General features: G+C 49.6%; 1 protein-coding gene across 1 annotated transcript in view; it reads left to right on the top strand.

Moving 5' to 3' along the window:
- Positions 1-405: 405 nt before the first annotated feature.
- The window catches only part of Ntsr1 (neurotensin receptor 1), a 41844-nt gene continuing 20628 nt past the window's right edge, over positions 406-21621 (top strand). Inside the window, exon 1 of the mRNA XM_038329269.1 lies at positions 406-1122. Coding sequence (XP_038185197.1) covers positions 406-1122 — 717 coding nt within the window. The remainder of the gene's footprint in view (positions 1123-21621) is intronic.

Genomic DNA, 21621 nt, shown 5'->3' with positions numbered 1-21621 from the left:
AGCCGTGCGTGCGCTCCGCTCTGCGCCACAGGATCGCCCAACGAAGCACAAGCCAGCAGGGTCGCGGTCCTGAGGACGTTGCTGCCACCCAGGCGTGCAGAGAACCAACCACAGAATCTGGAGGTCGAAGCAGCCCCGATTCGGGGCAGTTTCGGGACTCGGAGGGTACGGAGGAAAAGCGAAGCCAGAAAGCAGATCCCAGACTCCGGAGGAGAAAGGACAGTGGATCACAGTGCCGGCACGTCGCGAGCCCCAAAGCTCCCAGGATCGCGCGCCGCGCTTCGCAGCTGGACGGCACGCCCCCCTTAGCTTCGGCACCCTTCCCTCTGGGCGCCTCCTCACCTGACCCCGGAGGAACTTACACCTGCAAAGGTGCAGGACAAAGCCAGGTACCCGGCGCCCACCATGCGTCTCAACAGCTCCGTGCCGCAGGGCGCTCCTGGTGAACCCGGAGCCCAACCCTTCCCGCAACCGCAGTCAGGACTGGAGGCCATGCTCCTGGCGCTCGGCTTGGGCAATGGCTCTGGCAACACCTCGGAATCCGTCCTGGCAGCGCCCAACAGTGACCTGGACGTGAACACTGACATCTATTCCAAGGTGCTGGTGACCGCTGTGTACCTGGCGCTCTTTGTGGTGGGCACTGTGGGCAACTCAGTGACAGCCTTCACCCTGGCGCGGAAGAAGTCACTGCAGAGTCTGCAGAGCACTGTGCACTACCACTTGGGCAGCCTGGCGCTGTCCGACCTGCTCATCCTGCTGCTGGCCATGCCTGTGGAGCTGTACAACTTCATCTGGGTGCACCATCCCTGGGCCTTTGGGGATGCCGGCTGCCGCGGCTACTATTTCCTGCGCGATGCCTGCACCTATGCCACAGCCCTTAATGTAGCCAGCCTGAGTGTGGAGCGGTACTTGGCCATCTGCCATCCCTTCAAGGCCAAGACCCTCATGTCCCGTAGCCGCACCAAGAAGTTCATCAGTGCCATATGGCTAGCCTCGGGGCTGCTAGCTGTGCCGATGCTCTTCACCATGGGCCTACAGAACCGCAGTGCTGATGGCCAGCACCCCGGTGGCCTGGTGTGCACACCCATCGTGGACACAGCCACCGTCAAAGTCGTCATCCAGGTAAGAGTGTCTAAGTGGGGACTCAGGGCGATGCCACATTGGAGAGCGCACCAGGGCAGCCACTGTTCCTAGCTGGCTGCTCCTTTCCCTGGGGACCACAAAGGGACTTTCAGAAGTGTCACCTCAGAAGCCCCAGTGAGTCAAGGCACCACCTGGGGAGACACAGCAGTGATCCCCGAGGAAAGAACTGTACCCCAGCAGCACTTTCTCCTCCCTTGTCCCCACATAGGCCCTGTGACATCACCCTGAGTGCTGCATGCTGACGGAGCTCAGCCAGGGTGCTCCCAGGAGGAGGGAAGGAGCAGGACCCTCCATCAGCTCATCCTTCTTTCCTCAACTTTTCTCTCCCAGTTGCCTGCCCCACCCTCCTTCCTCCCCTCCTGTTGAAGGGGGCTTGAACCCCAACAGTGACTTCCCTGTATCTAATGTAATCTGAGGGTACTCTTCGGGGAGAGGGCTGGCATCAGCCTTTCAAGAGATTACAGGATTGTCTGATCCCCCCCATCAGGCCCCCCAGTGCCTCTGGCTGCCTCTCCTGGACCCAAACCCAGGAGTTGGAGCCTTGGTCACAGTCTTAGCTGAGCTGCAGGTTTTCCCATCTGAGAAGTGGGGTGATCATAACATTGATGAGGTCCCTGGGGACCTGAGAGGGGTTCACAGGACCCCAGGGTGACAAAGCACTCGCAGGCAGTGCCCTTGTGGCTGCTAGTGGTGATGTTTCTACAGAGCAGTCTGGGGTGTCTGGGTGTGGTAAGGCAAGGAAGATCGAGGAGGGTAGCCACTTGGGAAGCCAGAGCAGAAATAACACTTTAAGCCAGGCACAATATTTGCCAAACACTCCAGACTGGAGCAGGAGGCTTACAAGTTTGAGACAAGCCTGGGCTACATAGTGAGACCCTGTCTGAAAGATAATTTTAAAAGAAAAGAAAAGAAGGAAAGAAAAGAAAAGGAAAGGAGGAAAGTTTTGAACAATTTCTTGGCCCCAGTCCCTGGCCAACCGTGGAGGTACAGAGAGGGTTGTCCTTCACCCGAGGTTGGGCAAAGAAGCCAGAGAATGGGAGGGTTTGCAGAGGGGCTCCTGCCATGTTAGAGGGTTCTCCAGGGAAGCTAGCTATCCCATACGTCTGTCACATCCCTCACCAAGCCATCCATAGCCTCCCTCCCACAGTCTCCCACCAGGATTCCACGGTCACTTTGAAGTCACATGGTCTGTCCAGGTGCCATGCAGAAACCAGCAATGCTGGGTGGGTTGTAATAGGCCCTCAGATGCTGGGCAGTATTTAACTCAACAGATCATCTCTGAGGTGGGCCATGGGACCAGAAACACACTTGTTCTACAAGTGTCTCTATTCGGGTCCCCTCCTGGTATGCCGCTCTTAGCAGGGGTAAGTGCTCAGCTTCTCTATCTATCAAGAGCCTGCGCGTTGAGACAAGCACGCTCCGTGTGGTAAACAGTGGCTAATCACAGGAGCTTCTTGCTCCCTTTGAGGCGTGTTTCTTCCTTCAAGTTCCTGTCTTTGATCAACTTTGTAGGAAAGGGGGCTTCTCAGGCCATAGTGCCTATGGACTGCAACCTCTCCATCTGTAGGACCTCAGCAAGGGGGCAAATACAACTCATCCTTTTCTCCTAGACATTGCCCTTTCTGAGGTTCCTACAGAACCCCTGGTGGAGCCACAGAACTGGAGACCTATGTGACAGTATGTCTCCTCCCTCCCAAAGCTTTGATGTCTAGGGCTTGTTGAGCACCCATGCTTGGCCAGGCTCCCTTCTGTAGCTGACATGGTGTTGGCCCGAGTGTTTCCTAAGTGTCTGCTGGCTGCCTTCATGGCCCCAGAGAACAGGGCTTCCATTTTTCCTTAGAAGACTCAGGCTCATTCTTGGAGCGACTGATTACAGCGTGTTCTCCGTCCATCTGACGTTAACAGCTGACCAAGCCGCTCTGGCTGGGAACACAACTCTTCTGGGTACTTAATGAGACCATTCCTCATCAGAGGCCTGGACCCTCTGACTTCTCCTGCGTGTTTTGCTTCCTGGGGTTGTGGGGTTTGTGGTACCCACCAGGATGTCTGAGTACCTGAAGCAGAGCTGAATGCATAGCTCCTGCTCCACTGAGTGTCCCCAGTCAGGGCTGGCCATCCCATGCCTCCATTGTCATGGCCATATTTGGAAGTATTGATGCGCTGGCCTCTTTCTAAAACAGGGACATCCCCCTGCCTTAGCACCTTCTGTGAGGACCAGCTACTCTGCACGCTTTAAGGATTCCATCGTAAGCACTTGTAAATGGAAATTATTCAAAAATGAGCCGAAAGTTAGGTGGTAAACCTTCTGAGCAACTGAGAACAGCCACTGTTTGGAGAGCAAGTGTTTGGAGGTATTAACAGGATGGGAAGGCAGTGGGAGAAGCAAAAAAGCAGGAGAAGCCTGGTGCCCAGCTTCTCCCAAAGGCTCAAGACCTGGTTCCTACACCAGTGACAGGAGGGAGAGCTAGAGACTTGGGGACTTCATGGTGTCCAAGGGTTCCCCAAGACTGTCACATGTACCTCCCCAATCCTGAGCCCTATGTGACCCAGCCCAGCTTCCCGCTCTGACCTGTAACTGTCCTGCTCCTGCTGCCTGCTCTGACACACTCTACAACTGCCTTATAGTTCTCTGTTGCTGACCTTGAAGCCTATATCCCAGACTACAGCTTACATAGGTCCTGTGTCCATATGTCCAGGGACTAGACATGTTCTGAATGTGAATCCATGGGGAGGAAACGTGAGCCCACAGACTCTGTCCATCCTCAATCCACCATCCTCTCAGTTATCCTCGGACTGCCCTTTTCCAGTGAAAATGGAAGTATTCCTCTTGTAGTCGGACCTAACTTTAGATGCCGCAGTAACGCTGGGTAGGGTACATTCTCCCTCCCAGAGACAGAAGAGGCTACAATCCATACAGGGAGACACGGTGCCCGCAGCCGCTGCCTCAAGTCTACAGCAGATCAATTGCAAGGTAGCATGGTGAGCACCCAGACAGCTCGGGGATGATCAGGAAAGAAGAATCACTTTGACACCACAAAGAAGAAAATTGGTTCAAATAGTTTACAGAAATGCAGTCTGGGCAAAAGGTCACAGGGGAGTGTAGGCAAAGCAATAGTAAGCATTGGGTATTGATCTCTTTTATATATATTTACAGTGATCAAAGTTTGCTTTTTTAAATTGCTGTGTGTGTGTGTGTGTGTGTGTGTTTGCGCACACTCAAGTGAAGGTATACACATGTGGAGATACCTTTAGGAGTCTGTCCTCTCCTTCCACTGTGAGGCCCAGGTGTCAGACACAGCTTGTCAGGTGTGTGTGGGGAGCAGTTTTACCCAACTGAACAATCTTGCCATCCTGATAACTAAAGGGGTTTTTTTTTGTTTTGTTTTGTTTTGGGGGGAGGGGGACAGGGTTTCTCTGTGTTGCTCTGGCTGTCCTGGAGCTAGCTGTGTAGACCAGGCTGGCTTCTAACTCACAGAGATCTGCCTGCCTGCCTCTGCCTCCAGAGTGCCAGGATTAAAGGTGTGTGTGATCAGACTGATAATTGATGATGATGATGATGATGATGATGATGTGAGGTTGTATGTGGTTGTACCCTGGATGGAGCTGGAGTTTCAGGACTGCGGGCCGTCGAATGTGGGTGCTAGGAACCAAACCCCAGTCCTCTGGAAGAGCAGGAAGCATTCTTAATCACTGAGCCATCTCTCCAGCCCCTGGTCAAAGCTTTTTTAAAAAAATATATTTATTTATTTATTTATTTATTATGTATACAATATTCTGTCTGTGTGTATGCCTTCAGGCCAGAAGAGGGCACCAGACCCCATTACAGATGGTTGTGAGCCACCATGTGGTTGCTGGGAATTGAACTCAGCACCTTTGGAAGAGCACGCAATGCTCTTAACCTCTGAGCCATCTCTCCAGCCCCTGATCAAAGCTTTTAAAGGCCCAACATGCTATATATTGTTGGACATGGTGGTATATATCCATAATCTCGGTTCTCAGGAGACTAAGACTGGGCTATATAGTAAAACCTGGTCAGAGAGGACTTGGGGGGAAGGGTAGGGTGAAACTTGGCTTATGAAATCGGTGTTCAGACTATAGACTGTAACTGGGCATCATGAGTAAGATTCTGAGACTATGAGGAGCAAGGAGGACTGAGATGGTCTTTCAGGAGGAGGTAACACTCACATTGAGAACAGGGTGATCTGGCCTTGTTGCTGGCCTGGCCTAGCAAGGCAGGACATGAAGGATGAAGACATGCAGGCAATCCAGTGGGGTCCGTACTGGGACCTTGCGTCTCAGAAAACAACAGGGGTAGGGCCATATGTTCATGTTAATCGGGTGGCTTGAGAGAGCACTTGTCCAATGTGACTGTCAAGGGTCAACGTCTCTGGCAGGTGAGGGAAGAGAAGGGAACATGAATCCTGGGGGAGGAGCCTGCTCCACGGCAGCTCAGAGGCTGCACGTGTGTGTAGCTCCTGTAATATCCAAGTGCTGGGCTCTTAGGCCTCATCAAGGCCTTCATCTGCCACCTTGTTGCGGGGTGTCAAGGGCAGTGAGGGTGTCCTCTAGAAGAACCTCATGCCACAGTCTCAATATGTTGTACTGGGAGGCAGAGACCGGTTGATGGGGTCTGATAATGTGACAGAGATGCTCCCATGGTCACATTCAAACAGTGAGGTCTCTGGGCCAACCTGTCTCTGCTATCATTTCAGTCCGCACAGCAGGGGTGAAGTCTGTCTGTCTGTCTGTCTGTCTGTCTGTCTGTCTGCACTTCCTGAACCATGATTACACAACCTTGTATTCTTTTCTAGCTGTTTGTGTTTAAGGGGAGGAGAGATTCTCAAACCCTTTCTTCCGCTCATTGTTATCAGCCCCTGTTTCATCACAGACACAGAGAAAACTAGAACAGGACTTTGATCAGGTTGGCCAAGTCCAAAGCACCCTCTACCTTCTTCAAACCAGACACTTGTGTTCATTGGAGGCCACTCTGTCAGCGCCAGGGCTGGCTTGGAAGGCAAACCAGACACAGTTGGTGACTTGGCAGATAGTCCAGCACCTGAGCCACCACTCAGGAATGGACCGTTTGGGGGCCGCCCACCCCAGGGCCGCAGTCCAGAGCTGGTTCAAACCTCCACTCTATCGATGTCAGCTACAGGACCCAGGGCGCTTGGTTTCCTCACCTGCCAACAGTAGATGAGTTAGTTTGTATTCAACGCTTGCAACTGCCAGGGACTGGAGGCTCTTTCAATTCACAACATGCAGGAGTCCCTTCACTTCAGGGAACAACAGAGAGATTCACAGGCAGGCAAGGCTTTTTCTAGAACAGCAAAACACAAGGTGTTATTACTCCCAAAATGCTTTCTTTACCGGAGCCTGAGAGCGGTTCTATCATCTATCTTTGACACCCCACACGGTTCACACGACCCTAGGTCAGGGAACACAGCCAGCTGGCCAGCACCTATGCACCTCCTTTGAGAGATACCTGCTGTCTGAGTCCAGGACCAGGTCTCTCCAGCAGCTTATTCTGAGGAATCCTCCTCTGAGTATGTGGAGGCGTTAATATCGGGGACACAGCTTGGTAGGTCAAAGATCTCTGGTAGGCTGCCAGAGGGTGGTGTGCAGGGTCAGGCCAGAGGGAAGGACAGCACAGAGGGTCTGGGGCTCTGTGTGTGCCTGAGGAACTGGGAGGAAGCTGGGGTGGCTGGAGCCATGAGCATTAGTGGACAGACGATGCTGTGGCTTTCACTCCAGGAAATGAGCAGCGGCCAGCTTCCCAGCACAACAGTATAGAGGCATAATGCTTTAAGAGTACAGATCTGTCTTTCTGCCTCTCAGGAAACAATGTTGGGAGCAGTAAGGAAACAGCTACCTTATTCCATTATTCCAGAGAGCAGCTTAGACTGGGGCTGGAGAGAGCAAGCAAAGGCCTGATGCCAGATCCATGCTCTCTCTCTCTCTCCTCTCTCTCTCTCCTCCTTTCCTCTTCCTCCTCCTCTTCTTCTTCCTCTCTCTCTCATCCACATGGCAGCTCACAACAGCCTGCAACTCCAGTTCCAGGGGATCTGACACCCTCACATAGACACACGTGCCAGCAAAACACCAATGCAAATAAAATAAAAATAAATAAAAAATTTTTAAGAAAAAAATCAATTTCCCAGACTAGAGGAATGGATCAGTGGCTAGGAGCGCTGGTTGCTCTTCCAGAGTCCTGAGGCCCCGTTCCCAGCACCCACAGAGCCGCACACCAGTGCCTGTAACTCAATCCCAGGGGATCGGACTTGGCGTGCGCCGGGTGCGCATGCGCCGTGAGGGAGCGATGCGCAGGGTACACTTACCAAACGCTCCTACACACAGCATCCTCCAGTTTCCATGTTGTGTCTCCAGTTTAATTTATATTAATTTTTCATTTCTTAAGTCTGCTTCCCTTGAGTTTATTTTGTTCTTCTTTCCCTGAACTGATGGGACTGCTTTTCTTGTTTTGTGTTTCTAAAATAGGGTCTCCCTCTGTAGCCCAGGCTAACCTTGCGTTTTCACCAATTCTCCTGCTTTATCCCGGCATTACAGTGTAAGCCGCCATACCCGGTTTGTTAGTCTAGACTTCTTATAGTGAAAACTTAGATTGTTGATTTAAGAACTTCATTATATAATATTGTTGTTGGTGGTGTTTTGAGACAGGGTTTTTCTGTGTAGCCCTTGTTTTTCCTGGAACCCACTCTGTAGACCAGGCTGGCCTCTAACTCAGAGGTCCATCTGCCTCTGACTCCCGAGTGCTGGGGTTAAAGGTGTGCGCCATCACATCCAGCATGAACTTCATTATTTAATATATAACAATTAATGCTACAAAATTCTTTTGAAGTACCTTCTTTAGTAGCATCTCGAGGTTTGTGTTTGTTGTTGTTGAGAGTTTATCCTTTCTCATTGAAATATTTTCTTATTTTTGTTAAGACGCCCTTTCGACCTTTGGGCTGTTTAGAAGTGTTTTTTACTTCTAGAGGCTTTGAGGTCTTTCTAGATGCTATCATACTATATCCATTTATAACTCAATTCTATTGTTTTCTGAGAATATATATACTCATATGATGTAAATTTAGTTTGTTAGAGACTGTTCTACCCCAGTCTACACTGATAGATATTGCAGGAAACAGAGGCAGAATGTTCTGTTAGCAACAGATTATTATGTAAGTACTGATGATTTTTTTGTTTTTTAAAATATTTATTTATTATGTATACAATATTTTGTCTGTGTGTATGCCTGAAGGCCAGAAGAGGGCACCAGACCCCATTACAGATGGTTGTGAGCCACCATGTGGTTGCTGGGAATTGAACTCAGGACCTTTGGGAGAGCAGGCAATGCTCTTAACCACTGAGCCATCTCTCCAGCCCCCAGTACTGATGGTTTTAACTGGCATTTAATTTACCTCTGAAGTTTCAGTGGGTCTTGTCATACAGTCTTTCTCTTTCATGAGCTCTTATCTTCACATTCATTTCAGAGAGTTCAGAGACCACAAGGGACATGGTCAGATGCTTGCTTTTTGCTGTTGTTTTGTTTTGATGTAAGAGCTTATGGTATAGCCCAGGCTACCCAGGCTATCCTCGGACATATACCCTCCTGCCCCACTTTCCCAAGTGCTGGGATACTGCCATGTGTGCCGAGTGCCTGCTACAGTCTTGGTCTTTCTTTCCTTTGGGCCACCTGTTACTGAACTTTTAGGTTCTTCTGTGATCATCGGATGATACAGGAGACATGGCAGTTCCCTCTTCCGATTCTGAGTCTCGTGCACAAAAGAATTTAAGAACGGATTCAAACAGAAGCTCAAGAACGGTTTTATTAAAGTTTAAAAAGGAAAACTTCCAGGCCAGGTGCCATATAAATCTCAGCAGCTGTCTGAAGAAGAGTGGAGGGGAAAAGACATTTAAGCTGCCATGGGGGCCAGACACACGGCAGACACACGGTCGGGGGGTACTTTAGAGAAAGCGTGAAGGAGCCCAAAGTGTCAGAAAACATACACAGGTTCTGGCCAGCACGCAAAAGAAACAGAAAAGGCTGGGGGTGGGGTCCCATTTAGATTCAGGCTCCAGAAAAGTGAGACAACACAGCTGGACCTCATGGGGAATCAGGCTGCCCTGGGGAATTCTGGAAGCAGAGAGCACAGTCTTCCCTGAAAGGGGAAATCGGTCCCCTACCTCTCTAGCATAGTTTAAGGTGAGCCCACCTTCCTAAGTTGATTGACCAGGCCCAGCAGGAAGGTTAGGCCTTCACCCAGGCCAGAGATTCTAGTCTCTTGGCCAGAAAGAGGTTTTTTTTTTTTTTTTTTTTTGTTTTTTGTTTTTTGTTTTTTTTTTTTTTTTTTGCTTTTGCCTTTGTTTTCCCTGGTAGGCTGTTATTGTGGCTGTAACAATCCCAGGACAGATCTAACAACTGTCTTTGCCTTTGAAGTGAGTCGTTGTATTCCTGAAGCTTTCTTTTTGTTGTTGTTGTTGTTTCAAGACAGGGTTTCTCTGTAGTTTGGAGCCTGTCCTGGAACTTGCTCTGTAGAACAGGCTGACCTCCAACTCAAAGAAATCCGCCTGCCTCTGCCTTCTGAGTGCTGGGATTAAAGGTGCCTGACTTATTTTATGTGCATTTGGTGTTTTGCTTATTATGTGAGGGTGTCAGATCCCCTGGAACTAGAGTTACAGAAATTCGTGAGCTGCCATGTGGGGGTACTGGGAATTGAACCCATGTCCTCTGAAAAAGCAGCCATGTGCTTAACCGTTCAATGGTAACTTTGGATTGTTTCCTGGGCATTTTAAACTTTGTTGTGGTAATTTGGGTTATGTTAACCCCTGGAGAATGCTGGTGTTTTTCTTGAGGTGGGCAGGCATTCCAGTGAGAGCCCCTGGGTTGTACCATCTGTTGATGGTGTTGCCAGCATCAGTACCACGACTAAGTCCTTAGTTCTTCCCTGAACACTCATCTTAGTCTTGGTTCATGGCTGTGGCTCAGTTCTCAAACCCTTCACGGAGAGCTACGTGCATACACCATTCAAGGACAATCCCAGGACTCACGTTGGGTCAGACGCAGCTTCAGTGATTCCATTTCTGTCTTCTCTCAGATCTCCTCCCATGATCCTCAGCTTCTAGGGCTCCTTTTCTCCATCTCCTCTCTGCTGGCTTTTCAGAGTCACCTCTGTGGTGCAGTGGCAAACGCCCTAGTAGGGCCACCCCCGCACATCCTATCAGAATCTGTAGACGCGGAACTGCAGTGAGTCACATAGGTGCCTCCCACTTCTCCCTGGTGTGCCTTGGGGTCTGCGCCATGTGACTGCTCCTTGTCAGTGGGTCACCTCTTCCTATTTCTTTACATATTTGATAGTATTTTAATTAATAATAAACACTGTAGATGACACTGACCAGGAGTCTGGGCTCTGTTCCATTCCTTTAAAGGGTCAAGCAAGAGACTCCATAGCTGAAAGGTATCCTCAGATTGCTCAGGCTGTATTTGATGCTATGCTGAGTGGAAGAGGATAATACACACACACACACACACACACACACACACACACACACACACTGACACACTGATGGGGGTTTGCTCCAACCTGTCAGAAAGGTCAATGTAGGTTATCCTCTGCTGGGAGATCAGTGTGGCAACAGCCCCTCTCCTCTGGCTTCACCCACCTAGAAGCCTTCCATGTTCTGTCTGCACTTAGCCCTAGCAGCACAGAACCCACAGAGAAGCCCTGTGTGGATTCACAGCCCCGTCCCTGAACCGGCCTTGTCGGCTGAAGGAGCTGTCCTAACAAAGACTCCAGCTCCCAAAGACTCCATCACAAAAACATCCCCAAAGAAAGGACTGGAGGAGAGCCTCTGGTGCTGGGCACAGTCTGTAGCCTGTCAGGACGCAGGGCCTTGGGCACCCGGTGAGGATTTATGGCTGTTTATAGCAGCTGAGCTTGTGCAGGATCTCAGGCGAAAGCCTTCTCCTGACTTTAAACACTGCCTACATCCACAAATATCCCAGACAGCCAAGATGCACAACCTTGGCTTGAAGAAATTATTACAACAGCATGTACGGAGGCCATAACAAAGGAAGGTACTCGCTCGACAAACGTTCAGCAAGCTTTACACGAAGGCTTATAAAAAGGAGCAGAATTGTTTGGATTTCAACACGCTTAAGCAGTTGTCTATGAGAAGGTGAATTTTGTAAGTAACTCTCTTTTGGCGAATTTAAAGGTTAAGAGTGTTCTTGGGAGAGCTTTGTTTTCTTGTAACTTGAAATCGGTTCTTCTCTTTAAAGATGTTCCACTTTCAGCCCCACAGAGAGGTTCAGAGAGTCCAGGAGCTGTTTGGGAATAATCTCTCCCTGGGAACTGCTAAGACATAAACACTCGCAGCCAGCCGTAGGTCCAGCGTGTGATTTCCAAGGGTTCAGTAGACCCACAGCATCCCCAGCTCCTGGGGGTCAAGGAGAGTGGGGCACATCTGGGTCCTGTCACGCGGGAACTGAGCGCCAGACATCCAGGCTGGTCTGGATCCAGGTGGGACTAGCTCGTTTATAAACCTGTCTGCTGCAGGCAGGATATGCACGGTAGGAAGCAACTGTCCAGAGTCAGGTTTATTGCCTAGGGAGGAGGAGGAGGAGTCATCCCACCCAGTTCATAGCCCTCTAGGACCTGCCTCCAGGACCCTGTGCCCAGCTCCTTGCAAGCCCGGAGCTGCTGGTGTCTGCCAAGAACCTTTGAAGACACAAAACAACAAGGTAGGCAGGAATCTTCCCAACCCCAGGACCCTCAGACTCAGCCACTTAAAACTCCCCTGTTCTGACTGCCTTCAGGCCAAGAGCCCCTGGCATTGCTTCTGTATTTCCTGTTCTAATGATCCTGGGTCCAGAACCACACTCAGGAGAAGCATTTAGATTGCTGTGAAGGCCTTTCCACTCCTGCACGGTCCCCAGAAGGGTCTTCCTGTGATAGCAGGTCAGGGTGAGACACCAGTGCCTCTTAGAAGGACAAGGACAAGGGGACACAGTGTCCTGACACAGTGTTCCAGCCGCAGTCTCTGTGTATCAGCTGCGCTTTTGGGGATGGGGACAGAATGGCCATCCTGAAAGGCTCCTCTGTCCCCGTAGATCTCACACGAGTGTGAGACCCCAGGTTTTGCCTAGCCTCGGAATCCATTTTGCTGCGATGGATTGTACTCCCCTAGGACTTTCCCTCGTGGGGACTGAACTGAATTCCAGAAGACGAATGTGCCTTGAGCCAAATCCTGACTCAGAGTCCTGAAGTTCTGACTCAAGCAGAGAAGGATTATCAGGTGCTCGGCACCTTAGAGACTCCAGAATCTACTCAGATGCCGGGGCAGTAATCTGGGGTCAGGTCAGGCACCCCCAGCAGAAGAAATTATTTCTGGAGCAGCCAGGCACCCCTAGGGCCCCCAGGCTGTCAAATGCGCCTGCAGACTGGAAGCCGGTAATTGCAGGGCTCTTAGGCATGTTAGCGCCTGTTAAACTTCCTGCAATTAATTTTGCTGACAGCTTGTTTAAAAGGAACCGCCTAATATATTAAAAATACCTGTGTCGGTGGCAGATCAGCCAGGCGGTGCTCACGGAGCTTCTGAAGAAAATCACCAGGGCTGTATGGATGTCCATGCGTTAAAATGCTCTAACCTCAGACGCGTTTGAGAGCAAGCCTGAGATCGGTAGCTGCCCTGACCCAGGGCCTGACACTGCTGACTCACAACTGTGAAATATATTCTCTGATGGCTCCAGGGACTAGAGGTGTGTCTCAGGGCCGTGTTTCCTCCAGGGGCTTAGGAGGCTCCTTCCTCTTCCAGTGTGGCGAACTCAAGTGTCCTTGGCTCATGGCCTTGGTCTTTGCATCACCTTCTCCTCTCTAGCGATTTGCCATGAACCAGCACAATTGCATCTAAGTCTGAGTATATTTTACAGAAATGCTTTTCCAAAATAAGGTTATATTTACAGGTTGAGAGGCTGAAGACACACGCACAGGCACATGCACGCACACATATGCACACACTTGTGCGCACACACGTGCACACTTGCACACGTGTGTATGCACACACATACACACGTTGCCACCATCATGTTAACTCAGCATACCTTAAAAGGAGAGGCAGAGACTGGACCCAAGGTCTGGTCTTGCTGGTCCCCGGGCACCGTCACTGCTGTTCCTTGAGTTATGCCTAACACTGGGGACCTTGATTACAGGTAAATATAATACAACATAAAAACAAACAGAAAGGCCGGGCGGTGGTGGCGCACGCCTTTAATCCCAGCACTCGGGAGGCAGAGGCAGGTGGATCTCTGTGAGTTCGAGGCCAGCCTGGTCTACAAGAGCTAGTTCCAGGACAGGCTCTAGAAACTACAGGGAAACCCTGTCTCGAAAAAAAAAAACCAAAAAAAAAAAACCAAAAAAAAAAAAAAAAAAAAAAAAAAAAAGAAAGATCCCATTGCAGCCTTGAAAGTTCCCACCCCTGTCTATGATGGTTGAAGATGATTCCCAAGGTCAGCAAGGGTGGATCTCAAGCTGGGCTTGGTTCTAGCCTCCCTTGCTGGAGCAAGGCAGAACACAGGGAGGGCAGGCTGTGCCTCTGCCCTCACATACTGAGTCTCTGCCTTCACGGTGACCCCTGGGCTGCAACAGCCCCTTTATCTTCTGCTCTGTCCCATTTCTTGCTGAGGTGTTATTCTTGCTGGGCTCCTAGATACACGCCAGTGAGGCTCTCAGGAGAAGGCAGGCCAGCTCCTCCACTGGCTGCCTCTTCCCCAAATGCTGTCTGTGCTAACTCTCCACAGCTGCCTCTGTAGAAACGACTCCCCTTGACTTGACCAGCCGCCCCAGCCACCCCACCTGCCTGGTCACAGACTTTTCTAGTTGCTAAGTGGAATGGGCTAGCTGATTCCAGCAGACTCCTGTCCACAGTATAACAAACTCAGGAGCTTGTCATCTGATGACAACACCATCGGTTGCCACTGCCACAGCCTCCATGGCTTGAATCTTACCTATTGGCTCCTGCAGTCTTGCAATCTGAAGATGTCCCAAAGAATCCCTGCTAGGCCCAGGTCCGTGAAGCTGCCACTATGAGGATCCTGAAGGCCGGCTGTGCGGAATTTACTAGGCTCAGTTCCTACCATAAGCATCACCTCAGGGCCTGGGAGAGCCCAGAAGGAGCAAGAAATGGGGACCAGCTGTGATCAGGCTGCTCAGCTTCAGGGAATCTGCAGTCACAAGCTACAGGGCCAGGCCCTAGGAAGACGTGGCAGAGCAACCGGCCCTGGTCAGGAGGCAGGAGCTCTTCCCTGTACCCTCCTGGGCCTTGTGCCCTCCCAAGAGACTCATCACTTCGTTCCTGTTGTGGGATGGGGCGCAGCAACGTGTTCTGAGTGGCATAAAATAGGCCTGCTCAGCCCACACTCTAGCCTGGGACCCTCCCATTGCAGCATTGCCCAGCTGAGGGTGAGTGGCTGTGATTGACAACCCTCCCCATGACCCCCCCACACTGAGTTTTAATGGCATCCATCCTTGACCTTTGTAACTAATTCACAAAACGAGTGGGCATCCTGGTGGGCCCTCTTGTGCTAGTCAACACTGTCAGCAGGTTGCCTTGTGGACACCCAAAACTCAAGCATAGTGCTAAATAGCGAAACACCCCCCATACCCCCCATCCCCTCACCCTCCCACCTCCCACCCCCATCTCAAAAGTCAAAACAAAACAGAATCACAACAGGAAGTAGAGGAAATAGAGCAGCCAGAGGGTTGCCTTGGGGCCTTGGGTTCTCAGGAGCCTGGAAGGCAGGTTCCTGTTGAGGGAGCTACCAGTAAATGATGCTTGGGTTCATCCCACCTGCCTTAAAAAGGACCCTGTCAGAGTTTAAGGTGAGGAGGATAGACTACCTAAGAAAGAACCTGGGAGGTGCCCATGGGACCCAGCTCTGCTCTCCCTGGGCAATGGACCCCCATGCTAGCTGCCTGCCTGCGGTTTCTCAGAAAGTCTGCTGTCGGTACACCTGCAGGCCTGCTCCACCCAGAAGGGCCCCAGCGTCCCTCATTCCCTCCATGTTCAGCAGCTAAGCAGTACCCTTCTGCACAAATAGCGGGAAGACCAGGCCAAACCCAGTTCCCTGCTGCTTTTTCTGAGTGTGGACAGACTCGGTAAGGTGCTTCTTAGCCTGGCTGTACTTGTCCAGCTGTGAGTGTGGCCATCAGCACTGGGCTGTCCCTCTGTGTCTGTCCGCAAACTGGATTCCTTGGGGGAACAAGTAGGTTCAAGTATCAGGGTTCAGCAAGGAGTGAGTGCTGGAAATAAAACAGGGTGGTCGCTCGCTGGAGCCGTGGGCCTCCTTCCTCAGAGAGAAGGCCCAGTCAGCAGATGGCTCTAATGCCAGCACCCACGCCTTGCGAAGCTGCTGGGCAGTAGCTGCGTCTCCAACCCCAGCATGTTCCCCTACTCAGCTGCCTCTGTAAACCCGCCCTAAGGTTCCAATGAGGATGAAGGGCTACATTGATTGAGGGGTACTGGGGTTGGATAGCAGAAAGGGTTTCAGAAAGAAAAAGGAGTCTGCTTTGAAGGCAAAGAAATGTGTTTTAAGGTGCCGATGACCCCAGCATCTGACCTATGATCCAATAAGAGGATTTGAGCTGTTCAGGCTTTATAGACTTTCCTTTCCCCAGATACACATTGGCCCCCACCTGCTCAGAAGGACCCCAGGCTTCCCTCATGCCCTGTCATGTGTTGAGTGCGCACACAAGCCTGAGTCTGCTCTATTAGATGGACAAACAGAAAGCCCATCATGTGCATGAGCAAAGCCTCCTCTCCAAAACACAGCAGCCTTGGTCCCGAGAATTCCTACGTTTTTAAAAATGGAGAGAACTCATTCCTCGGTGTCCCTTCACCAGAACTGTGGGTTTCTGGTCTCGTCGCCTGTCAGAGCTGCTGCCACGGGCTCTGGTCAAGCGCTCTGTAAAAGGCAGCACACGCTCCACTGGAGCAGGCTTCTGTGTCTTGCACAAAAAGAGGAAGAAGAGGGAAGATGAACACCGTGTGGTGGAGGGGGCTGGTCCCAGGGAGCTGGAGTTTCTACCAAGCAGACTTGGGGGCAGTTGCAAGTAGAGTTGAATCTACCAGGTCACCTGGTCAGTATGGCCACGTGCCACCTGCACCTAGAACCAGTCTTCATTGGGTCCTTACTTGGGACAAAGACTATTTGGGAGATACTGAGACAGTCAGGTGTATTTATTTTTAAGCAACCACAGCTGCCCAGTTAGCAGGGGATCCCCCAATACTTCCTTGTCCCACCCACTAGATCCAGAGAGAGCTGTGTGCAAATGTGAGAGATGAATGTCAAGGTCCTGTCCAGACCTAGCAGAGGGTCCACTTTGAGGAGTTTGTGTTCCTAAACACCCACAGTTTAAATGTCCCTGGCTTGCTATCCACAGAGTCACCCTAAGCAGCCTTCCTGCTATGGCCCAGAAGGTACTGCATTTCTAAAGCAGCTGGTTCCAATGAGGGAGGCCGGGAAAGAGACCAAGATGGAGACACAGGAACTGAGGTGTCCAGTCCTTCAGGAGAGATGAAACATGGGGACTATAGGAAGCCAGGGGCTCCTTTTGCTTGAGGGGAGATGCTGCAGAAGCACACAGTGTTGAGGAAAGCCTCTGGGGTGGAAGGACCTCCAGGCTGAGCTAAGAGCCTGACCACCAGGGAGTCTCACAAAACAGGGACTTTGCAAAGTGCAGGGAGGCCCTAAGACAGCTGCAAAGCAGCAAACAGCCCAACAAGTCAAACCCTGACACAATACTCCACCAGGACAAAGAGCGATTGGGATGCTCATCACTGCTGGCAGAAACACAAGAGCACAGGTGGGGAATTAAGGGGTTGGGAGTAACGACTTTTTAAAAATTACCTTATGTGTGGGTGTTTGAGAGCATTTATGTCATTTTATACCATTGCGTGCAGTGCCTGGGGAAGTCTGAAAAGGGTGTTATAGAGCCTGTGGAACTGTAGTTACCGTGTGGGTGCTGGGAATAGAAACTAGGTCCTTAGCAAAAGCAGTCAGTGTTCTTAACCACTGAACCATCTCTCCAGCCTTAGGAATTACAGCTATTAGAGGACACTTTTTAGAGCGGTTTTGTAATTTGTTTGAGACAATGTCTCATTATGCCCCCCCCCCACACACACACACCTGTTAGTATCCTCTGTGGGAAAGATCTTGCATTGTGAGATACATTGTCACAGTTAACAAGTGTTGACAAATTAGTCAGAATCGACAGCTCTGCTGCTCCTTTGTGTTTCACGTCTGTGGCTCTGGGTAGATGCATGGTAGCCCATCAAGGATAATAGCTGCACCGCCCCCTAATGCTCTGGGCTCCATCGGTTCACCCTCCCCACCCCAGCTCTGGGCAATTTTTTTTTTAAAAGCCAACTCTGTATTTCATTTTCCAGAAGGTCACTCAGCTGGAGTCAGGTCACTTTTCAGGCCAGCCTCTTTCCTTTGCTAATATTCATTCACAGCTCCTTCGAGTCTTTTCCTGGCCTGGAAACTCATCTCTTTGTATCTCTGGATTAGATGTGATCATTGTTCCATTAATGAAGAACATCTCGGTTGCAAATATGACTAAAGCTTCTATAAGCGTATCTGTGCAGATTTCCGCTTCTTTAGGTAAAAGAAGCAAAGACTGAAATTATGGAACCTCACGTTCTGAGTCAGTTAGCTGTGTGAGACGCTGCACCCTGAGTCTCCTGAGTCACCCCGAGTCTCCAGCAGCAGCTGCACCCTTTCATTTTCCCCAGCAACGATAAACATTCCAGGTGCTCTTCATCGGGATTTCGGCTTGGGAGTTGTTTTAGGCCATTCTTTGTTCTAGTGCATTGCTGTATTAGTTGCTTTTCCCCATTGCCATAACCGAACACCTGACCAAAAGCAAGTTAATGGAGGAAGGGTTTACTTTGGTTTGAGAGTACGGCTCATTACTGTGAGGAAGAAGAAGCTGTAGATTCAGTGGTCAGCATCTGGTTACATTGTACCACAGTCTGAAGGAGAAGGTTTACCTGCTGGTGCTTAGACTGCTTCTCTCCCCTTCCCCTTTATCCAGCCCAGCACTCTAGACCCGGAGAAGTGTCCCCACCCCCATTTCTTTGGTCTCTAGAAACATCCTCACAGACTTGCCCACAGATGTGTCTCGCCATTGATTCAAACCTGGCCGAGCTGAGCTGATATTCAAGGCCTTGGGTTCTACGAGGCTGGACACACAACAATGCTTCATGTGCACGTTTGTCGGGTGGAGTTTCTTACAGTAGGTTCCTGAGTCGATTTCTGCCCATTTTTTTTTGTTTTCTTATTTATTTTTACAAGTTTTGTATGTTTTGGATCAGCTTATCATACATGTCTTTTGTATGTTTTGGATCAGTCTGCCATACATGTCTTTTGCAAATACTGCCTCCCAGGTTTCTTCTTACTTAATCTACGTTTGGATTTTATGAGACAGGGTCGTACAGTATAGCCAAGGCTGGCCTCCAGCTTGCCATCCTCCTGCCTCAGACTTTTGATGCTGGTATTACAGGTGTTATAGGATCATGCCGTCTTTTAATAGTACCATTCATTCTAATTAGGTGCAGTTTATTGGTTTTTCTTTCATGGAACATTCTTCTGCTTAAAAGCCCAGCTGGTTGTGGCGTCTCACACCTGGAATCCCAGCATTTGAGATGAAGAGGCAGAGGATCGTGAATCCAAAGTCGTGTGAGGCTATATGAGACCCTGTCTTAAGAAAACTAAATAAATAATGAATAAATATTCATTAGTAAGCACAGGGCTAGTCGACTTTTCTCCTGCTTTATTTTCCTGAATTTTATATATAGGTCTGTGGTCAGTTTTGATTAGTTTTTAGAAGGTGTAGATCCTGTCCTTTCACAGAGGGTTGTCCGGGGGGGGACCGTCCCTCCACGTACTGCCATAGCCAGAGAGCCACTGCTGGTCCTGTGTGGGTCTGTTTCTGGGCTCTCTGCTGGCTTCAGAGGGTTGTCTTGGGGGGACCATCCCTCCACATAGCCAGAGAGCCACTGATGATCCTGTGTGGGTCTGTTTCTGGGCTCTCTGCTGGCTTCAGAGGGTTGTCTTGGGGGGACCGTCCCTCCACGTACTGCCATAGCCAGAGAGCCACTGCTGGTCCTGTGTGGGTCTGTTTCTGGGCTCTCTGCTGGCTTCAGAGGGTTGTCTTGGGGGGACCGTCCCTCCACATAGCCAGAGAGCCACTGATGATCCTGTGTGGGTCCGTTTCTGGGCTCTCTGCTGGCTTCACTGACCAAACCATCTTGACTATGTAGTTTTGTTGCAAGTCTTGGACTTGGCGGTGTTGACATGAGTGTGTATGCCGAGTGTCCACAGGTTTCAAAGGTCGGAAGAGGACATAAGATCCCCTGGAGCTGGTGTTATGATGGTTGTGAGACACCCAACACAGGTGACGAGAACAGAACTCTGTCCTCTTCTAGAGCAGCAAGCATTCTTAACCACTGAGCCCTCACTCCGATTCCTTCATCTTCTTAAAAACTAGGCCTAGTTTTTGTTTGGGTCAGGTTGGTGATGTTCAGGGTGCAAGGCAAGCACTCAGACACTGAGCTCTGCCAGTACATATCTCAGTTTTTGTGTTAATATAAATATTATTTTTTATTTTTAAATATTTTGCATTATTTAGTTAGTACAAAAATATAGTATTATGGGGCTGGGCAAATGACTCAGGGGTTAAGAGCTTATACTGCTTTGCCAGAGGACCAAGTTTAGTTCCCAGAACCCACAATGAGTAGCTCACAATTGTCTGTAATTCTAGGTCCATGAGATCCAATGCCTCTTTTGTATTACACACACACACACACACACACACACACACATGCACGCACGCACATACATACACACATACACACATATAAATATTAAACAAATATTTAAAAACAGACATATTCTTTTTATTTCAATTATCCATTGCTGGTATATAAGAAAGCAATTGGATTTAGTTTATTAGCCATATATATATATGGTAATATATACCTTCCTATAATCATGCTAGTTCCAAGAGTGTTTGGTCTTTGGTATTTTCTACACAAAGAGCCATCTATATATAAAACTCTCTCTTTCTTCCCAATACGCATACCTTCTTTTCCCCTTTCTTGTCTTATGGTATTGGCTAGGGTTTATTGTACAAGGCTAGGTTGGCATAGTGCTGGGAAACCTTGTTCCTCATCTTAATGGGGTTATATATAATCTCACCAGTAGTAAGATGTTACCTATGGGGCTTTTGCTATTCACCATGTTGAGGAAGACCCTCTCCGTGTCTGCCTAGCTTAGAGCTCAGTCACAAATGGGTTTTGGATCTTGTCAACAGCTTCTCTTGCATCTATTGATATGACTGTGTGGGTTGTAATCAGGTGAACCATTCCTGCACACCTAGAAGGAAAACCCATTTAGTTGCAGTGTTTAATTCTTGCTATGCTGTTTGGGTCCGTTTTGTGCTTGTCTTGGTCAGGGTTACTATTGCTGTGATGAACTTAAACACCATGGCCAAAGCACTGGGGCAGGAAGAATTTTTTTGGCTTACTCTTCCACATCATAGTTCATTATCAAAGATTGTCAGGACAGGAATTCAAGAAGGGCAGTGCTGTGGGACAATGATCTTGTACCCTGAAAAGATTTACTACTTATATTTTAATAAAATGCTGATTGGCCAGTAGCCAGACAGGAAGTATAGGCAGGGCAACCAAGCAGGACATATAGGCGGGGTGACCAGAATAGAATTCTGGGAAGAGGAAAGGTTCAGTCTGCAGTCATAACCCAGATGCAGAGGAAGCAAGATGAGAATGCCTCACTGATAAAAGGTACCAAGCCACGTGGCTGAAACAGACAAGAATTATGGGTTAATGTAGGATGTAAGAGTTAATAAGAAGCCTGAGCTAATAGGCCAACCAGTTTATAATTAATGTAGACCTCTGTGTTTCTTTGAGATTGAACAGCTGCAGGACCAGGCAGTACAGTAACCAGGCAGTACAGGGCAGAAACCTGGAGGAGCTCATGCAGAGGCCATGAAGAAGTATGCTGCTCATTGGCTTGCTCCCCCTTGCTTGCTTTCTTAGAGAACCACCCACCTGGGTCCTCCCACATCAATCACTAATTAAGAAAATGCCTGCAGGCTAGCCATGGCACAATTTTATGGGCACACTTTCTCAGCTGAGGCTCGCTTCCCTCCAGTGACTCTAGCTTGTGTCAGGGTGACATAAACTAGCCAGGACAGTGCTGTTATAACAAAAAGTGACACAGCCTGGGCCCTTGACAGTGAACAGGAGTGTGCTGACTTCATGGTTCTGAAGATGAGAGATCAAGATCAAGGGTCCACATTTGGCAATAGCCTTGTGTGTTTGTTTGTTTGCTTTTGTTTTGAGACAGGGTCTCTCCGTGTAGCCTTGACTGTCCTGGAACTCACTAAGTAGACCAGG

This window comes from Arvicola amphibius, chromosome 5 (genome assembly GCF_903992535.2).
Source record: "Arvicola amphibius chromosome 5, mArvAmp1.2, whole genome shotgun sequence".
Lineage (NCBI taxonomy): Eukaryota > Metazoa > Chordata > Mammalia > Rodentia > Cricetidae > Arvicola > Arvicola amphibius.
The sequence above is the reverse complement of the archived record's forward strand: the minus strand, read 5'-3'. Positions and strand labels throughout refer to the sequence as shown.